The sequence below is a fragment of the Gloeophyllum trabeum genome, assembly GCF_000344685.1.
Source record: "Gloeophyllum trabeum ATCC 11539 unplaced genomic scaffold GLOTRscaffold_00005, whole genome shotgun sequence".
NCBI classification, from domain to species: domain Eukaryota; kingdom Fungi; phylum Basidiomycota; class Agaricomycetes; order Gloeophyllales; family Gloeophyllaceae; genus Gloeophyllum; species Gloeophyllum trabeum.
Window position 1 is genome coordinate 1,403,067 of NW_006920414.1, and position 15,638 is coordinate 1,418,704.

The 15,638-nt window shown below is 51.7% G+C and overlaps 4 protein-coding genes across 4 annotated transcripts; 2 read left to right on the forward strand and 2 right to left on the reverse strand.

Annotated features, from left to right (window-relative positions):
* Nucleotides 1-111: 111 nt before the first annotated feature.
* GLOTRDRAFT_75200 (DNA ligase 4) lies at nt 112-5,222 on the forward strand (the record flags this gene model as incomplete). The annotated part of the gene is made up of 30 exons (XM_007867022.1): nt 112-315; nt 377-440; nt 490-620; nt 675-805; nt 857-942; nt 998-1,134; nt 1,188-1,363; nt 1,411-1,509; nt 1,560-1,645; nt 1,698-1,733; nt 1,798-2,054; nt 2,104-2,121; nt 2,177-2,213; nt 2,267-2,366; nt 2,423-2,587; nt 2,648-2,691; nt 2,740-2,829; nt 2,885-2,939; nt 2,995-3,031; nt 3,084-3,165; nt 3,219-3,279; nt 3,330-3,412; nt 3,465-3,570; nt 3,620-3,947; nt 4,008-4,037; nt 4,089-4,213; nt 4,266-4,352; nt 4,410-4,544; nt 4,598-4,674; nt 4,726-5,222. 30 exons carry the CDS (start codon nt 112-114, stop codon nt 4,737-4,739), a joined length of 3,081 nt encoding a protein of 1,026 aa, XP_007865213.1. The 3' UTR covers nt 4,740-5,222.
* On the reverse strand, nt 5,061-7,857 carry GLOTRDRAFT_138211 (uncharacterized protein; the record flags this gene model as incomplete). The annotated part of the gene is made up of 5 exons (XM_007867023.1): nt 5,061-5,723; nt 5,782-7,014; nt 7,065-7,121; nt 7,177-7,272; nt 7,324-7,857. 5 exons carry the CDS (start codon nt 7,855-7,857, stop codon nt 5,061-5,063), a joined length of 2,583 nt encoding a protein of 860 aa, XP_007865214.1.
* A 174-nt stretch (nt 7,858-8,031) lies between these two features.
* GLOTRDRAFT_120958 (Adaptor protein complex AP-1 gamma subunit) lies at nt 8,032-11,459 on the forward strand (the record flags this gene model as incomplete). The annotated part of the gene is made up of 14 exons (XM_007867024.1): nt 8,032-8,082; nt 8,135-8,163; nt 8,217-8,488; nt 8,552-8,693; nt 8,750-8,923; nt 8,977-9,153; nt 9,209-9,363; nt 9,549-9,858; nt 9,914-10,129; nt 10,187-10,484; nt 10,544-10,587; nt 10,642-11,148; nt 11,206-11,298; nt 11,349-11,459. Exons 1-14 carry the CDS (start codon nt 8,061-8,063, stop codon nt 11,457-11,459), a joined length of 2,550 nt encoding a protein of 849 aa, XP_007865215.1. The 5' UTR covers nt 8,032-8,060.
* Nucleotides 11,092-15,275, reverse strand: GLOTRDRAFT_138213 (ARM repeat-containing protein). Its single transcript, XM_007867025.1, has 7 exons — nt 12,686-15,275; nt 12,553-12,630; nt 12,254-12,499; nt 11,781-12,196; nt 11,349-11,725; nt 11,206-11,298; nt 11,092-11,148 (listed from the first exon to the last, which is right to left on the reverse strand). Exons 1-5 carry the CDS (start codon nt 15,246-15,248, stop codon nt 11,594-11,596), a joined length of 3,435 nt encoding a protein of 1,144 aa, XP_007865216.1. The 5' UTR covers nt 15,249-15,275; the 3' UTR covers nt 11,092-11,148; nt 11,206-11,298; nt 11,349-11,593.
* Nucleotides 15,276-15,638: the final 363 nt, after the last annotated feature.

Below are 15,638 nucleotides of genomic sequence, written 5' to 3' on the forward strand. Positions count from 1 at the left end.
ACCGCGATGCTCTCACGCTCCAGGTGCCACATTTCGCGTTCGCCGTTTACCGGCACGGCTCCTTCAACGCCACATTGTCAGAGCCGACCGGGCTCATATTCATTCTAAACCATGCAGCAACCTACACCAGCACCGTCTTCTCCGCCCTTATCCCCTGCGCCTGACACGACCGAGTCAAAGGCTGAAGAAAAGGAAAAGCCACCGGTCGAGAATGTTGGAAGTACACCATTCAGTGTGCTAACTGCACTGTTCGAGAAGCTTCAGAATGAGAGGAAGCCTGAGAAGAGACGGAAGATGTTGGATAGCTGGTTCGATGTGCGTAGTGGCGTGGCCTGTAGCAATGTACCTTACAGCTAACGTGAGTGGCATGTAACAGCATTGGCGGAAGGAGATCGGCTACAATCTGTTTCCTGTCCTCCGGCTAATACTACCCCAGGCAAGTCATACGTTCCATGTACTAAAGGGCCTAGTTGACTTCTGAATAGAAAGATCGCGAACGCGCTATGTACGGACTGAAGGAGAAGAATCTTGCTAAGATCTACATCAAACTCATTCCATTGGGTACCAAAGACCCTGATGCAATCCGCTTGCTAAATTGGAAGAGGCCGTCAGACAAGGATGTGGGTATCCATGCCTTCCAGGCTATGGTCCAGGCTGATCCGCTCCGAGGGTAGAAAGCATCTGGAGATTTCCCCAGCGTGCTATACGAAATTGTTAGCAAAAGGTCCTCTGTCATAGAGAGCTCCCTGACGGTTGATGAGCTGAATGATATACTCGACGAGCTATCCCTGCATTCGGGCAGCCAGTAGGATTTACGTGGTTACACTGTCGATGACATGCTCACCCTGCGTCCCAGCTCTGCACAACTCCAAATTCTGAAGCGTGTTTATAACCAGTGTACTCCCGAAGATCAGCGATGGATTGTGCGCATAATCCTTAAAGGTATACTATGTTACTCGACATACCGCAATCTACCTTGATTCATCCCGACATATAGACATGCAGATCAATATCAAGGAGACCACAGTCTTTGCAGTGTTCCATCCGGACGCTCAGGACCTATATAATACTTGTTCAGACCTCAAGAAAGTGGCTTGGGACCTCTGGGATCCTAAGTATCGGTTGGGGGACCAGGTAGAACTTGCCCCAACGAAGTCATGAGGTTCAGCAGAACTGACCGCTTTCAGGAAAAAACCATACAACTGTTTCGCGCATTTGCGCCCATGCTGTGTAAGCGTCCGACCAACAGGATCGAAGAATCCGTGAAGGAAATGCAAGGGCGGACCTTCTATATTGAGGAGAAGCTTGACGGGGAGCGTATTCAGTTGCACAAGCGAGGGAACCAATTCTGGTATTGCTCTAGGTATGACACCTGTCATTACCACTTGGCTGTGACGAACTGTACTCTAGAAAAGGCAAGGACTATACCTACCTTTACGGCAAGCATGTTGGAACGAAAGGGACTCTGACTGATGCCATTGCTAAGGCTTTCGACGAGCGGGTGGATGAGTGCGTTCAATGATCTTGCATCTGCTCATTTACCTCACGGGAGCCGGCAGGATTATTTTGGATGGGGAAATGCTCGTCTGGGACCCTGTGTCGGAGAGACATCTCCCATTCGGGACGTTAAAGACTCATGCTGGGAGTGAGTGGAATTAGTCAACAGCAATGTTCACAAACTTTAACGCAACGCCCAGATAAATCCGATGATAAGGACAGGCCCGGACCGTGCTGTAAGTCGTTTGCTTATGTCGTGCACGTAACCCGTGTGGGCTGCTAATATATGTCCCTCATCAGTCAAAGTATTCGATCTCTTATATCTTAATGGCATGTCCTTGCTTGGCAAGTCCTGCAAATTTCGGAAGCGGAACCTCCGGTCGTGCTTCAAGGAAATCCCAGGCAAGCTCGAAATCATTACAGAATGGGAGGGTAAGACCGCGAAAGATGTAAGGACCCGGATGGAGCAGGTTATGGCGAATAGGGGAGAAGGCTTGATTTTGAAGCATCCTGATTCGGAATATGTTCTCAACGGACGGAATAAGGACTGGATCAAAGTAAGGAAACTTGTTACCCTATTCCCCAGTGCTCATCTGTCGCGAACAGGTAAAGCCCGAATACATGGTGTGTATCTCCGGCTGAGAATCTCCCCCGTCTGTGCTGCTAATCTATCTGCCAGGACAACATGGGCGAAACGGTGGATGTCCTAGTAATAGGTAGGTCACGGCCTTCACCATATGCAGTTACGCTAAAGCTATATGCCCTTAAGCGGGGAATTACGGATCGGGCTGGCGCGCTAACGGTGTCTCCACTTTAATCTGCGGCGTTCTGGATGACAGGCACCGCAACGACGAGGATGACGAGCCGAAGTACTACGTAGTCCCTTGTACCGGGCTATCAGCTAACTGACGTTTGCATCGATCAGATACAGCTCATTTGTTCGTATAGGCTCTGGCTTGTCTTACGGAGATTATGTCTGGATCAGATCGAAGCCTTGGAAAGTATGGGACAAAAAATCCCCTCCCAGCTTCTTCCGAACATCAAGGAAAGGACAGGAGGATAAGGGTGATGTCTATCTTGAGCCCCAAGAGTAAGTTGCCCACTTCATGAACATGCAAGTCTTGCACTTTACTTCGATTCCCGGTATCAGTTCGTTTATTCTGAAGGTGAAGGCAGCAGAGATCACACCATCTGGTACTTCTGTTGTGTTTTCATGCTGGTCCAAGCTAATTGCACGAGCAGATCAGTATCATTTGGGCTATACTATGCGCTTTCCACGTGCGCTCCAAATACGCGACGATCTGTCTATCGCGGATTGCATGACAGCAAGTGGTATGGTGCCTCCCGATGAGACCTCATGCGCAACTGAACGCGCTGAATTTGCCAGCTATATTTGAGGCCCTCCGGTCTGAGAAGAAAAGAAAGATGGACGACGAGGAACAGTCAGTATGCAGACTTATGGGTGTTCTGTCCTTGATCAACAGTACCTTACGTCAGGAAAACTAAGAAGAAGCGGAAAACCACTTTCAAGAAGGTGCTAAATGTTCTCATACAATTTAAATCGTAAAGCTTACAAAGAACTGCAGCCAACACTCATGCCCGAATACAAAGGGCATGACCTCAAGGAAGTAGAAGTAGTGTCTGACGTTTTTGAAGGAATGACATTCAGTTTGTGCTTTCTCGCGTTTCGGATGCTTTACATACTTACAGCTCTTCCATAGTGGTGGCTTCTGATCCCAAGTCAAGGAGGGGTGAAGAGGACAAGAAAGACCTTCTGAAACTGTTGGTGGTCATCCTGTCACACATATTCCGGCCTTTGAACTTCGCTACAGAATCAAGGCTCACGGTGGCAACTGCGTTCAGACAGTCGGGAGACGCCGCGATGTCCTACTTATCTATGGCGGGACCACGACTCGTGAGCTGCATCCTCAATATCAAGATATCTGCTCCGAGTGATTATTCGACAGCCTATGATCTGAGTCTATTAATTAAGAAAGACACTCATGACATACTCAAACCACAATGGATCCGGGACTCGATAACTATAGGAGAACCAGCACCCTTTCACAAGCGGTAATATCACCCATTCACAATTGCTTAACCAGGCTGATACCAGAAGCAGGTACTATTTTTATGCGACGCCAGATCGTAAAGAGACCCATGAGTACAGAGAAGGAGAATCATTGAATACTGAGAGCGCCGATGCTCAGTCGTTAGACACTGTATCCGATGTCAAGTCTCCCGCACCCCCGGAATCGAAAGGGGAAAGCCCAGCCAGCGACTGGTTCAAAGTCGATAAACCTATCGAGCAGGAGGACAATACTTTGGATGAGGAGTCTGAAACTGAAGTTGATGATGACTCAGATAACGCCGACGTCAATCTCGAAGAAGACGATGATGACTGGCTGAAAGTTGAATCCAAAGCTGGAACAGATGCGGCGGATGACATGGTACGTGCTGGCGAGATTACAATAACATGATGTCCGTTACGAAGCTTTGGCATTGCATAGTCCCAGCTTGATATCTCTGATCTTCCGAAGGTAACGGAAGCTCATCTCGTGCATGAACGTATGTGACCCTTATTGCTGCAGGGTGTTCAAGTGGCCTTGGGAGTCTCACAGTCGCAGCCTGAGAACCAGGACCAGGGTAGTACCGCCCGCATGGGTGAAGACGACGCAGCCATGGAATATGACCAAGAGAGGATATTCAGGCATCTGTGGGTGTCATCATGTATCCTGCAATTCAGGACAGGCTTTGATTTCTTACAGGTGTTTCTATCTGGACACTCCCGAGAACGCTCGCGCTCACGGATTCGCATTGAGATCAACCAAACACGAGCAGCAAATCACTTCGAAGTACGTCTGACGCTTCCGCTACTTCCTGAACTGGAGGATAACAGAATTTCATCTTAGGTTCGAGGAGGTAAAAAAGCTGATCCTCGATAATGGCGGAAAAATAGTCGATCTCGATGACCCCAAGCTGACCCATATCGTGATTGATAAACGCGACGATAGCCGGCGAGTAGAACTCATGAAGCGCACATCTGAGTAAGCTACCAGAGGATAATTTTGCATTGCATGCGTCTGAAGTTCGGTGACAGACCGAAGCACAGGCGTCTAGTCATCGGAGAATACATCCAGGCTTGCCTCGATGAAGGAACCTTGTTGGATGAAGACGGTATGATCCTGTCCGCAGTCTTTTCCGATGTCTCTAACATTGGCTTCTCAGAATTTATGCCCTGAATATTCTTCGCTCTACCTACTTACTATCTATCTGCTACTTGTTGTATTATTACTGTAAAGCAGTCCAGTTCCCCAAAGCACTTACTGGTACACGACTTCCATCTGCACGGGATATAATAACACAACAAGAGGAGCAGATCCGATCGAATAAAAAGGAACACAATACCAGGAAATCGTCAATGATCATTTGAAAATCGTGCACAGGAAATATGAAACAGTTGACAGGCTAGATACTGATACTCTTACATCCAGACAAAAGATCAAGAAGTAGATACTTACAGATAAGAAGGGCGGTGGTATAGGTGTCTCTGAAGAAGGGGATCACCAGTAGCGAGTCAAACGCCCAGGACTCGCGGCATCCGGGCTCTCATATAGGAGTCCTCGTGCAGCCCGACCATACAATCCAACAGGACTGTCGAAAGTCGCCGACGTTCCCAACCGCGACAACTCCTCATTGAGGACTGAAGCCGGATTATAAGGATCAAGGGTCGCTTCGTATGTTAGGCGGAAGGGCGAAGAGCTGTTGGGAGTGGTGGGGAACACAAGGCGCTGAGGCGTGGCAGACAAGAACGGCACCCCTAAGTTCGAACCCGAACTCGAACGTTTCTCGGGTGTATGCGGCAGCTCCCGCTCCGAGTCCTCGGCACGGGCTTCAGAGGACGTACCCTCATTGGTCGGCGGTTGTTCTCCTATGACAGAAACGGGGAGAGGATGTGGCGCGGGAGGTTCGAGATGGGTCTTGTAATGTGCGAGATCGAACGAGGGGCTCATACTCAATCCCTTGGAGGAGAGAGGGGTACGCAGCGGGGACGACTGAAGAATGTTTGTACTGGGACCCTTCTTGCGAGGGGGAGTCTGCGGGAGTATCAAGGGACTCCCCGCACGAGGGAAGATGGATGCGGGCGGGCTATATGAACGAAGCTGGCTCTTGGCCTTGCCTTTCTTAGCAGAGGGCCGCGAGAGTGGAGAATCCGGCACTGGGGGCTGCACCACAAATTTCATCAATGAACCGTCTGGTGTCGCGCGAAAGCATCCGACTCACCAGTCTCTGGACTGTTTTACCCTTCCGGTCGGTTTCACGAAGATTGATACTAGGGCCCAAGTCCCCAAACACATCACCCGGTCCGTCATCCAGAGCGGAGAAGCTGCCCACACTTGGAGCAACACTAAATGATCTGACACTCCCTTCATCATCATCCACCACTCGGGGACCGAGGACGGGTGACAGTTGGCTCTCTTCCTCAAGGGGCGGACTCGAGCTACTAGATGTACCATTGCGGGAAACGAGTTCGGGCACAGTGGAAGAGGTGGTGGACAACGGGGGAGAGACAGGTCTCGAGTCGTCCACATCGAGGTAAGAGGACGATCGTGAGATGGAGGACGAACTTGCCGCGGATCGTGCGGCAGGGTGTGAAGGGATCTGCTGATAATAATCGGGCAGTGGAGGGAAAAAGACTTCGGCAGACCGGTGTTGTCTGCCAGACGGGTATACTTGTTGATAGTATGGTTGGTGCGTCGCATACGAGTGCCTGTTAGGCACAGGCGGGAATAGCGGATTGGTATGAGAAATCGGCACGACTTGCGGATGTGCCATCTCGGCGCGAGAGCTGGATGTACTGGCAGATCCCGATTCCAGCTGCCTGGCACGTTTGGCGTGCTTCGAGTTGGCGCAGGTATCCTCCGCACCTCTCTTCTTGCTCTTGCCAGAGGTGTTCACCATGTCTTTGCAGAAACGCTTGTCAAAGCCTCCATTCTTGAAGCAATCCAGGTCATCGTCCCAAATTGCCCACAAAGTCCGGCCCTTCGTCTTACCGACGACGGCCTCCCCGCCGCGAACGTTGTCATCCCGAACCTCTCTGCTCACCTTTCGAAATACAGCGGTAGTAGAGAGAACATGGCGGATAGAATTCATCCACGTCTGCTCCCCGCCGCCCCGCTTGAAGTGCGGGTAAACTATGGTGATGTACTCGTATATCTCCTGCAAAGTCAAACGGTGATCGGGGGAAGCGAGGATAGCCTGCCCAATGAGCGCGGCATACGAGTGGGTCGGTTTCGTAGGGCTGTATGGACCCGGCGGTAGTTTGAATGGTAAGGAAGAGTACTCCGACTCATCCGGCGGCGAACCCATAGGCGCAGGAGACGTCACAATATTGACGATACGAACGGGAGAACTAGACGCTTCTGCGTCTCGATGGGGAGATGACTGGGGCAGAGTAGTCCGATAGTAGGAGCTTTGCCGCTTCGGAGTGACAGGCGGCAGGGATGATGTTGGAAACTGTATAGCTGTTGAAATTTGACAAGTGTCTGGAGAAGTATTGTACACACCGTGCGGTTTCGCGTCAACTCGGGAGATCCGACACAGGATGAGGATGACGCTCCCGCCTATGATACTGTTATTAATACGGCAGAATGTTAATAGATAGAGAACCTAACCGACCTCGGAATTCTGAGTCGGATGACCATGAATCGGTTGATGGTCCTCGTACACTCTATAATAGCGTAGGTGAGGAGGCGTATGATGGCTCTCCTCAAGCTGTCGACGCGTATTAAGCGTGACAGAACGGCTTATATGCAATATGCTTACTTGTCTTGACGCTTCTGGAGAACCACGGCGCGGTTCCGGGCTCGGGACGCGTGCATGATCGCGAGTGTTCATGAAGCTGTCCAAGCTGATGGACCTCGCCGGCGACGGCGACGGCTGGTGTACTCGTCGTTTCTCTCTCACCCGTCTCATTTGCTTGGACCTTTCCTTCTCCTTTCGTTCCATCACCGCGTCCAGATTAAGAGAAACCAGGGAATAGCGCGCCGCAAGAGAAGGCTCTACATATTCGGACTTCACCGGTGTTGCGGGTGATGGGGAGTGGGGACGGGGTAATGACGCGTTGGCGCCCGAATTCGAGCGAGACCTCAACGAAGGCATGGCCATTGTCGACCTGGGCTCCTGAGAAACGCTCCGGTCTCTGGAGAACGCGCGAGTAGAAGGCGCAGTATCTGAAGCAAGAAAGTGCCGCATTTCGGTGGTGCAACGTGCCAGGTCGTCGCGCGACATCCCTAAACTTTGCAGGATTTGGAAGATATGGGCCTGACTATCAGGTTCAGAAGATGGGGGGTCGGCCATGGCAATATACAACGGGATTCAGAGAGGATTGTGGTAACGCAGGGTCTCGCAGGCAGTAAGACAGTCACAAAATATCCGACGCGAGTGCACGACGAGGGCGCTAATCCGGACGGCTTAGTAAGCACCTGAAAAGGAAGGAGGCGACTGCCGCAACCTCATTCTAACAAGAAACACGACGCCTGGAGCTCCTACGACCGTTCATTATGCCTTATTACAATTTGAAGGGTGAGTTTTGCTATTATACAGAGTCTCACAGTCTTAAACTCTCCAAATTAAGCCCTTATAAAGGCCATCCGGGCATGCAAAGTGAGCTTGGCGCACATACTACGGCACTGCACACTATAACACGGACTTCACAGACGGTCGCGGATGAACGGGCCCTCATCCAGCAGGAATCCGCCGCGATACGCGCGTCCTTCCGGGAGGAAGACACCTATGCCAGATACAATAACATTGCGAAGCTGCTGTACATCCACATGCTGGGGAACCCCGCACACTTTGGCCAGATCGAATGCCTCAAGCTCGTAGCGAGTCCTCGGTTCGCGGACAAGCGGCTGGGGTACCTTGGAATCATGCTGCTGCTGGATGAGAACCAGGAGGTGCTCACGCTGGTCACGAACTCGCTGAAGAAGTGTGTACATATGCTGGTAGTTGCTGCGGGGATATCGCTGATACTTTGTGTCCGATGCACTAGTGATATGAACCACACGAACATGTATGCTGTCGGATTGGCATTATGTACTTTTGCAAACATTGCCTCGGAAGAGATGTCGAGAGACTTGGCGAATGAAATCGAGAAACTACTGGGATCCAGTAACACGTACATTAGGAAGAAGGTTTGTGCCTCGCCCCAGGCAATGGTCCAGCAACACGTTGAAGCTGTTTGTTACAGGCGTCGTTGTGCGCGCTTCGCGTAATCAAGAAAGTACCAGAGCTGACGGATCACTTCACCTCAAAATGCAAGCATCTGCTGACAGATCGAAATCATGGCGTACTCCTGACAGCGACGACCCTTGTCACTGAAATGTGTCAAGTTGATGAATCATGTCTCCAAGAGTTCCGTGAAGTGCGCTCTGGCTTGCACTTGTAGGGGCTCAAAACTGATATGTGTCTACTTAGGCCGTGCCGCTGCTCGTACGACACCTGAAGGCACTCGTGACTACAGGTTACAGCGCAGAGCATGACGTCTCCGGGATCGCAGATCCTTTCTTGCAGGTCAAGATCCTGCGGTTGCTGCGCATTCTCGGCAAAGGCGATTTGCATGCTAGTGAGACGATGAACGATATCCTGGCCCAGGTATGCTTACCCCCGTTCCATGTATTATGCGCTCAAATTGAACTGGCGTCCCCAGGTAGCGACGAATACCGACGGTACCAAGAACGTCGGCAATTCCATTCTGTACGAGACCGTCCTCACGGTCTTGGAAATCGAAGCGGACAGTGGGTTGCGTGTCATGGCTATCAACATCCTTGGGAAGTTCCTCAGCAACCGGGATAATAACATTCGGTAAAGCGTCATTTACCCTCGTTCTTCTGGCAGCGCGGTCTCGGTCTCTCTCTGTCTTGCTCGCCTTGGGCTGGTGATTATGTCTCGGCATACTCACTGCCTAAGACCTCGGGCAATGCGGTGATTAGACCGAGCAGCCGCGGAAATCCAATCATCCCAATCATCCACCTAACACACCTGCTCAGATATGTGGCCCTGAACACCTTGAACAAGGTGGTCTCCATGGACACCAACGCCGTCCAGCGGCACCGGAACACCATCCTCGACTGCCTGCGCGATGGCGACATCTCCATCCGGCGGCGCGCGCTCGAGCTCTCCTATGCCCTCATAAACGAGCAGAATGTTCGCCTGATGGTCCGCGAGCTGCTCGCGTTCCTCGAGGTCGCGGATGACGAGTTCAAGCTCGGAATGACGACCCAAATATGTCTAGCTGCGGAGCGGTTCGCGCCGAACAAGCGGTGGCATATCGATACGGTTTTGCGGGTGTTGAAGTTGGTGAGCACCATTGTGTTTGTGTTATTTACGCCGGAAATACTGATGTTTGATGAAGGCAGGTAATTACGTCCGTGAAGAGATCCTGTCTGCCTTCATCCGACTCGTCGCACATACACCTGAACTGCAGGCGTACACAGCTTCGAGACTGTATACCGCCCTTCGAGACGATATCTCGCAAGAGTCGCTTACGCTGGCGGCGACTTGGGTAATCGGAGAATATTGTGACATCCTCCTCGAGTCTGGCATCGTCGAGGAGGAGCAAACGAAGCCCGTCCGTTTTTACCTATTGAACCATGGATGTTCTTGATTATTTATTGCTGAAAATCAGGTGACCGACGCCGAGCTCGTGGATCTCTTAGTATCCATCCTCGACTCCGCTTACGCCAACTTCCTCATCAAGCAGTTCGTGCTCGCAGCGATTACGAAGATCTCTGCCCGTCCAGGTATCAGCGCGGCGCAGCAAGAACGGATAGGGAGCATCCTGGGAAGCTATACAACGCACCCAGACTTGGAGTTGCAGCAGAGGGCTGTCGAGTTCGCAAGCCTGTTCAGTCTGGGTGAGCTGAGAAGCGGGGTGCTTGAGCGGATGCCACCGCCAGAGTTGAAGGCCACTGTCCTAGGTGTCGGTACGTAACCATTCGAGTTTCATCTGACGATCGTAACTATGCCTCATTTCGACTATCAGTCAGCGAGAACAAGCCCGTCGGGTCTACGCAAACTGGGAAGGAGGTAGGGCAAAGCTGTTTACTGCTCTTTCTTATGTATTAATGCGCTTGGGGTAAGGGCGATCTGCTGGGAGATGAGATATCATCTAATGGTGCAGGCGCTGCTCCGGTTAATGGGTCAGCTCCTGCTCGAACCAACGAGGATTTACTGGCAGAAATCTTCGGCTCTTCTGCATCGACTACTTCGGCTGCACCGACATCGCAACCGACGTTACCGGGAGGGGCCGCACCAGCGAAGAAACCCTCCACCATCGACGACATCTTAGGTCTCTTCGACTCAACTCCCCCCGCCGCCACATCTTCACCAGCACCTGCACCAGCACCTGCTGCACAAACGTCCTCGGCATTCTCATTACCACAGGCGCGGTCGCCGCCGCCGGCTGCCGCACAGCCTGCGGCGCCACGGTTGACCGCTTATCCCGCATACGAGAAGAACGGCTTGAAGATAACCTTGACTCCTCAACCAAATGCAGCTCGACCTGGTGTAGTCAATATTTTGGCTAGGTTCCAGGCGTCGGCAGGACAACCTGTAACGGGCCTTGTTTTCCAGGCAGCGGTACCAAAAGTACGATTTCTAGAGCACTGTACCGCTCCCCGGAACTGATTTCTATGGTCTATGTAGTCACAACAGCTACAGATGTTGCCAATGTCGAATCCTAACGTCAACCCCGGGTCTGTGGAGACGCAGCAAATGCGAGTCATCGCGCCACCAGGGGTATGTGGAGAAACGCTCTGTTGTATTATGCATCCGCTGACTGGGTGTAGAGCAATATCCGCCTTCGTTTACGGATATCATACACATCTGGAGGCACCCCCGTGCAAGACCAAGTAGATTTCGCAGGATTTCCCCCCAATCTTACCAGTGGGGGTTCATGATCTAGAGTAGACTGATGTACCCATGTCCTATGTGTATTTGACACGGCTGATATTCCTGCGAGGCTCAAGGACTAATGATTACGTGAAATACAGACATCGGAGAGATAACGTAATAATACAGCAAACACTATAAACTATATAAACACCTGCAAGGGATATCTGTCGTACACGTTCTGCCCTTCGCTGAGCTCACCCACATCTGGATAAAAAGGTACCAACGCATCGGCGGCCCCAAGGTAGAGTGAGTTATATATCCGCCAATACACCTATTGAGAAGAGTTAGAACATGGAGGCTCATCCAGTGTACGAGATGTAACTCACCTCCCTAACTTTCCGAGCTGGATGGAACAAGCCTTGCAGTACGTAACTCAGCAATACGCCAGGACCCAGTGTTACACGCATCGCCTCGATAGCCTCCATAACAGCGCCAATGACATGAGGCGAGGTCTCGAAACAGTTCGGCCACACCAGATTCATCAAATGCAGCATAGAATCTTCGCAGCCCAGACCAGCCACACCCAGAGCTAAGTGTTTGACAATCGTGCTCGCAGTCTGACGATGTACAAGGTCACGATCCGTGAGAGCATCCTCAAGCATCGTAACGACGGAGTCAACGTAGTAGGCTGACTGCGGGCCGACGTACTCGAAGACGAAAGATAAGGCCTTCAGACAACCTGTTCGCACGTTCAACTCGGCCGTCCGGTACTCGTTGAGGATTGCGGGGATACAGGTGAAAGCTAATAATCGACGGTTAAGTATGGTTCGCAACATTGGAAGAGAGACAAGATACTTACGACCGCAAGTCTCGGCCACGATTGCAATAGCCACAGTGCTGCAAACACGACTCTGGCGCTCCTGGACACGCAGATTGGTTAGCAGCACTTGCAGGACGTCCTGAGGACCCAAACTCTTCGCGATATAACCGAAGGAGTTAACGGCAGCCCGGCGAATGGCCTTCTTATGAGCCTTCAATAAATCCAGAAGCTCGAAACATATACGCATCCATTCACGAGCTGGCACCATTTCCGCACCACGATCAGCTGAATTCAATGACATTAAGATCATGCACCAGGAACTGTGTATACCTACTCACCGATACGGCCGATCAAGTTGATTGAAGCTTCCTGCACCTTCTCATGTCGGTTACGAAGAATGGGGGTCATTCGAGGAACTAGAAACAAAGTTAGTGAATACACTAAAATGCATGGGGTCGTAAGGAAACTCACGAAGGTCCTTCACGGGGGGATTCATCTGAGTCATACCAACGACGTTGGCGATAGCCCCCTCCGCTGCGATGATGCTTCCCAAGGTATCTGGGTACTCTTCACCGAGCTGCTCAAACAAGACGAGGCCAAGCTTGCTCAACAGCTGATCCTCTCCGCACTGCTTGATGACCACAGCAAGTCGACTAGTCAAGTCGGCCGCTTGTTGACGGACCTTCGCACTCTTGTTATTCAGTCGCCACAAGATGGTGGAGACGATCTGCGTAAGGTAAGGTTTCACTCGTATGCCGAGAGCGTTGACGACAGTTCCGAAGCCATCCAACATGACCTGATCTTCAGTCGTCTGCTCTTGGAACGAGTAGATGATACCGTCTACCAGACGGACTTCCAATCGCTCATCGATGTCAGACGCACCCAACGACGCGACGACTTTGGTAATCGTCTCCATAACCATCTTACGATAAGGCTCGGCCTCGTCCTTGAGGTCGTTCACAATGCGTCCGACGATTTCAGACACACCGGCCTTCTGCGCTAACTCCACGGTCGTTTCGACGACCTGTTTGTAGTTTCGTCGATCAAGAGCCATCCGGCGTACCCAGAATGCCTTGAAGAAGTCAGGCAGAATGTCCTGCTTGATATACTGAGGAGTGACGCCTTCTGTGGCGGCGCACTGCTTTACAACCTTCAGGACAATCTTCTTCATCTCCTCATCCGATGTCTGGAATTCACGGATAAGGATGACGGTGACCTCCTTCGTGTAGTATGAGGCATACTCGGGGTCCATGAGCGGGATGATGAAGCCGATGGCCTTAAGGAACGCTGCTAGACCTTTACCACGGTGAAGACGAATACCAAGCCAGAGGGGCTTCAGAACATTGTCGAAGGACTCGATACCGTAGGGAGCAGCCGCCTCGGCGAGAGCGGCCAATGCTAAGGCAGTCATAGTCCGAACCTTCTGCTGCTCGTCCTGCAACCCATGGGCCACACAATCTACAAGATTGCGTAGATGGGGTAAGACAGCGCAGCCCATCATGATAGCGATTTGTTGGACAATGCGGATACCCGTATGACGAGCCTGCCACGACTTCTTGCTACGACAGACAGCTTTCAAGAAAGGCAGGAGGGAAGGGATGCCCAGGGCAGATGCGACAACGGAGAATGCACGAGCGGTGGTATTGCGCACGTATTCATCGGCGTGGTCAATATCAGGACGCATCGTTGAGATCATGTGGGCAAGACCAGCCGCCTTCGACAGGTTAGAGATAATTTCTCGGCCTTCAACTCGCGCATAGTAATCCTCATCGATCAACAAAGGCTCAATGACGACCAGGATTTTGTGAACATATGGTCGAACCAGATCATCGAGCTTGTACAAGACTCGGTCGATGACTTTGACCAGTAGATGCCGCTCCTGATCCTCCAAAGTGCGCTCCATGAGAAGCGGAAGGATCTTGTCGAAAAGGGGTCCGGCGCCGAATTCTCGAGCTTTATCGGTAATTTGTCGTAAAGCGGTCTTACGCACGGGAGGGGTACCGTTCTTGATCTTGAGAAGCAAACGCATGATTTTACGCTCCTTCATCTCGTCCACTGACAGCTCCGTCTCATCCTCTTCCTTCAGAATTTTAGCGAAGTACTGAGCGTCTTCGGGCTTGAAGAAAGCAAGATTCCCAACGCCTGGTATTTCGGTTGGCAACTCAGGAGCAAGGCCAGCCGCCGCAGCGACTGCAGCGGCATCCGAGCTTTCTTTGATTTCGAAACCTCCGAGACTTGTGGTAAGGGGAGTCGCCATCAACTTTCTGGGGTGAATCATAGGCGCATAGCCTGGAGGCGGCGTAACGATGCTATAGCCCTGAGAGGGTAGGATTGCGTCTAGTTCTTCGTCCGTGAGGAATCGATTGTGCTTGTCCTCCATCATGAAGCCGGGAGCATTCATAATAATGGGTGTAGGAGCGACATCTGGCGGAGCAGCAGGCGTTTGGTCCCACCGCGACCGCTTGGGAGTCTCAGTAGGAGCTGCATTCACGTCGGCGGGCGTAGCATCCCACCTTGAACGTCGCTTTTTGGGTGCGGCAGCCTCCAGAGCTTGATCGGACCACTCCTTATTCTCGTTCTTGGCCTCCTCTTTCTTTTCATCGTCGTCTCCTACATCCCACCTCCGTTTCCGCTTGGACCCAGCAGCAGCAGCCAACTCCTGAGCCGCCGCCTGTATTTCGGCTCTCGGCGGTGTCTTGTCCAGGTCCATGTTCTCTTTACCCTCCTCCCTATCCTTCTTCTCCTTCTCCTCAATCAGTCTCTTCACCCTCTGCTCCTCCTTCTCCAGCATTTGCAGCCTCATCGCTTCTTTGTAGCCGGAGTCCTCTCCATCTTGAAACGCGTCTCCGCTCTCGTTTGCAACGCGATTAAAGCGCCTGTTGTGGTAGTCCGACTGACGAGCAGCTATTTGGCGCTTAGACGCTGTCTCTGCAAACGGGTCGACATCCTCTTCCTCGGCGAGCTCTGCAAACTCTTGGAGGACTTCCTTGGGTGCAGTGAACGAGTCTACCAACCTTGGCGTTTCTTCCGACATTGCTGAAATGGTCAAAGGGGTGAAGAGTGTCACAGACAAGCCCCGCCGCCGTGGACGACAATGGTGAATGGGAGAAAGCAATGATGAATAAGGAATGGGCCTACTGCATCGCGTCCTAACCTGGCATAAGGTGCTTACGTAAATATTCTCCGCTCCAAACCATGGTTGCCAAAAGACTCGGAACCTTCAGAGGGCACCAGCTTTGCGGGCTTATACTGTACCTTCGCGCACAACTGCATCTCTGTACTGAAGCCTCATTGAAGAATCCAACATATTCTCCATGTTGCCTTGATAAATAAGATATGGTCACTGTTTATTTCTGTTCTGAATCAGTGGAAGGGACAACGTCCGCGCTCGTGAACCGTGACAATAATAGCCCGGAGCGCTGAT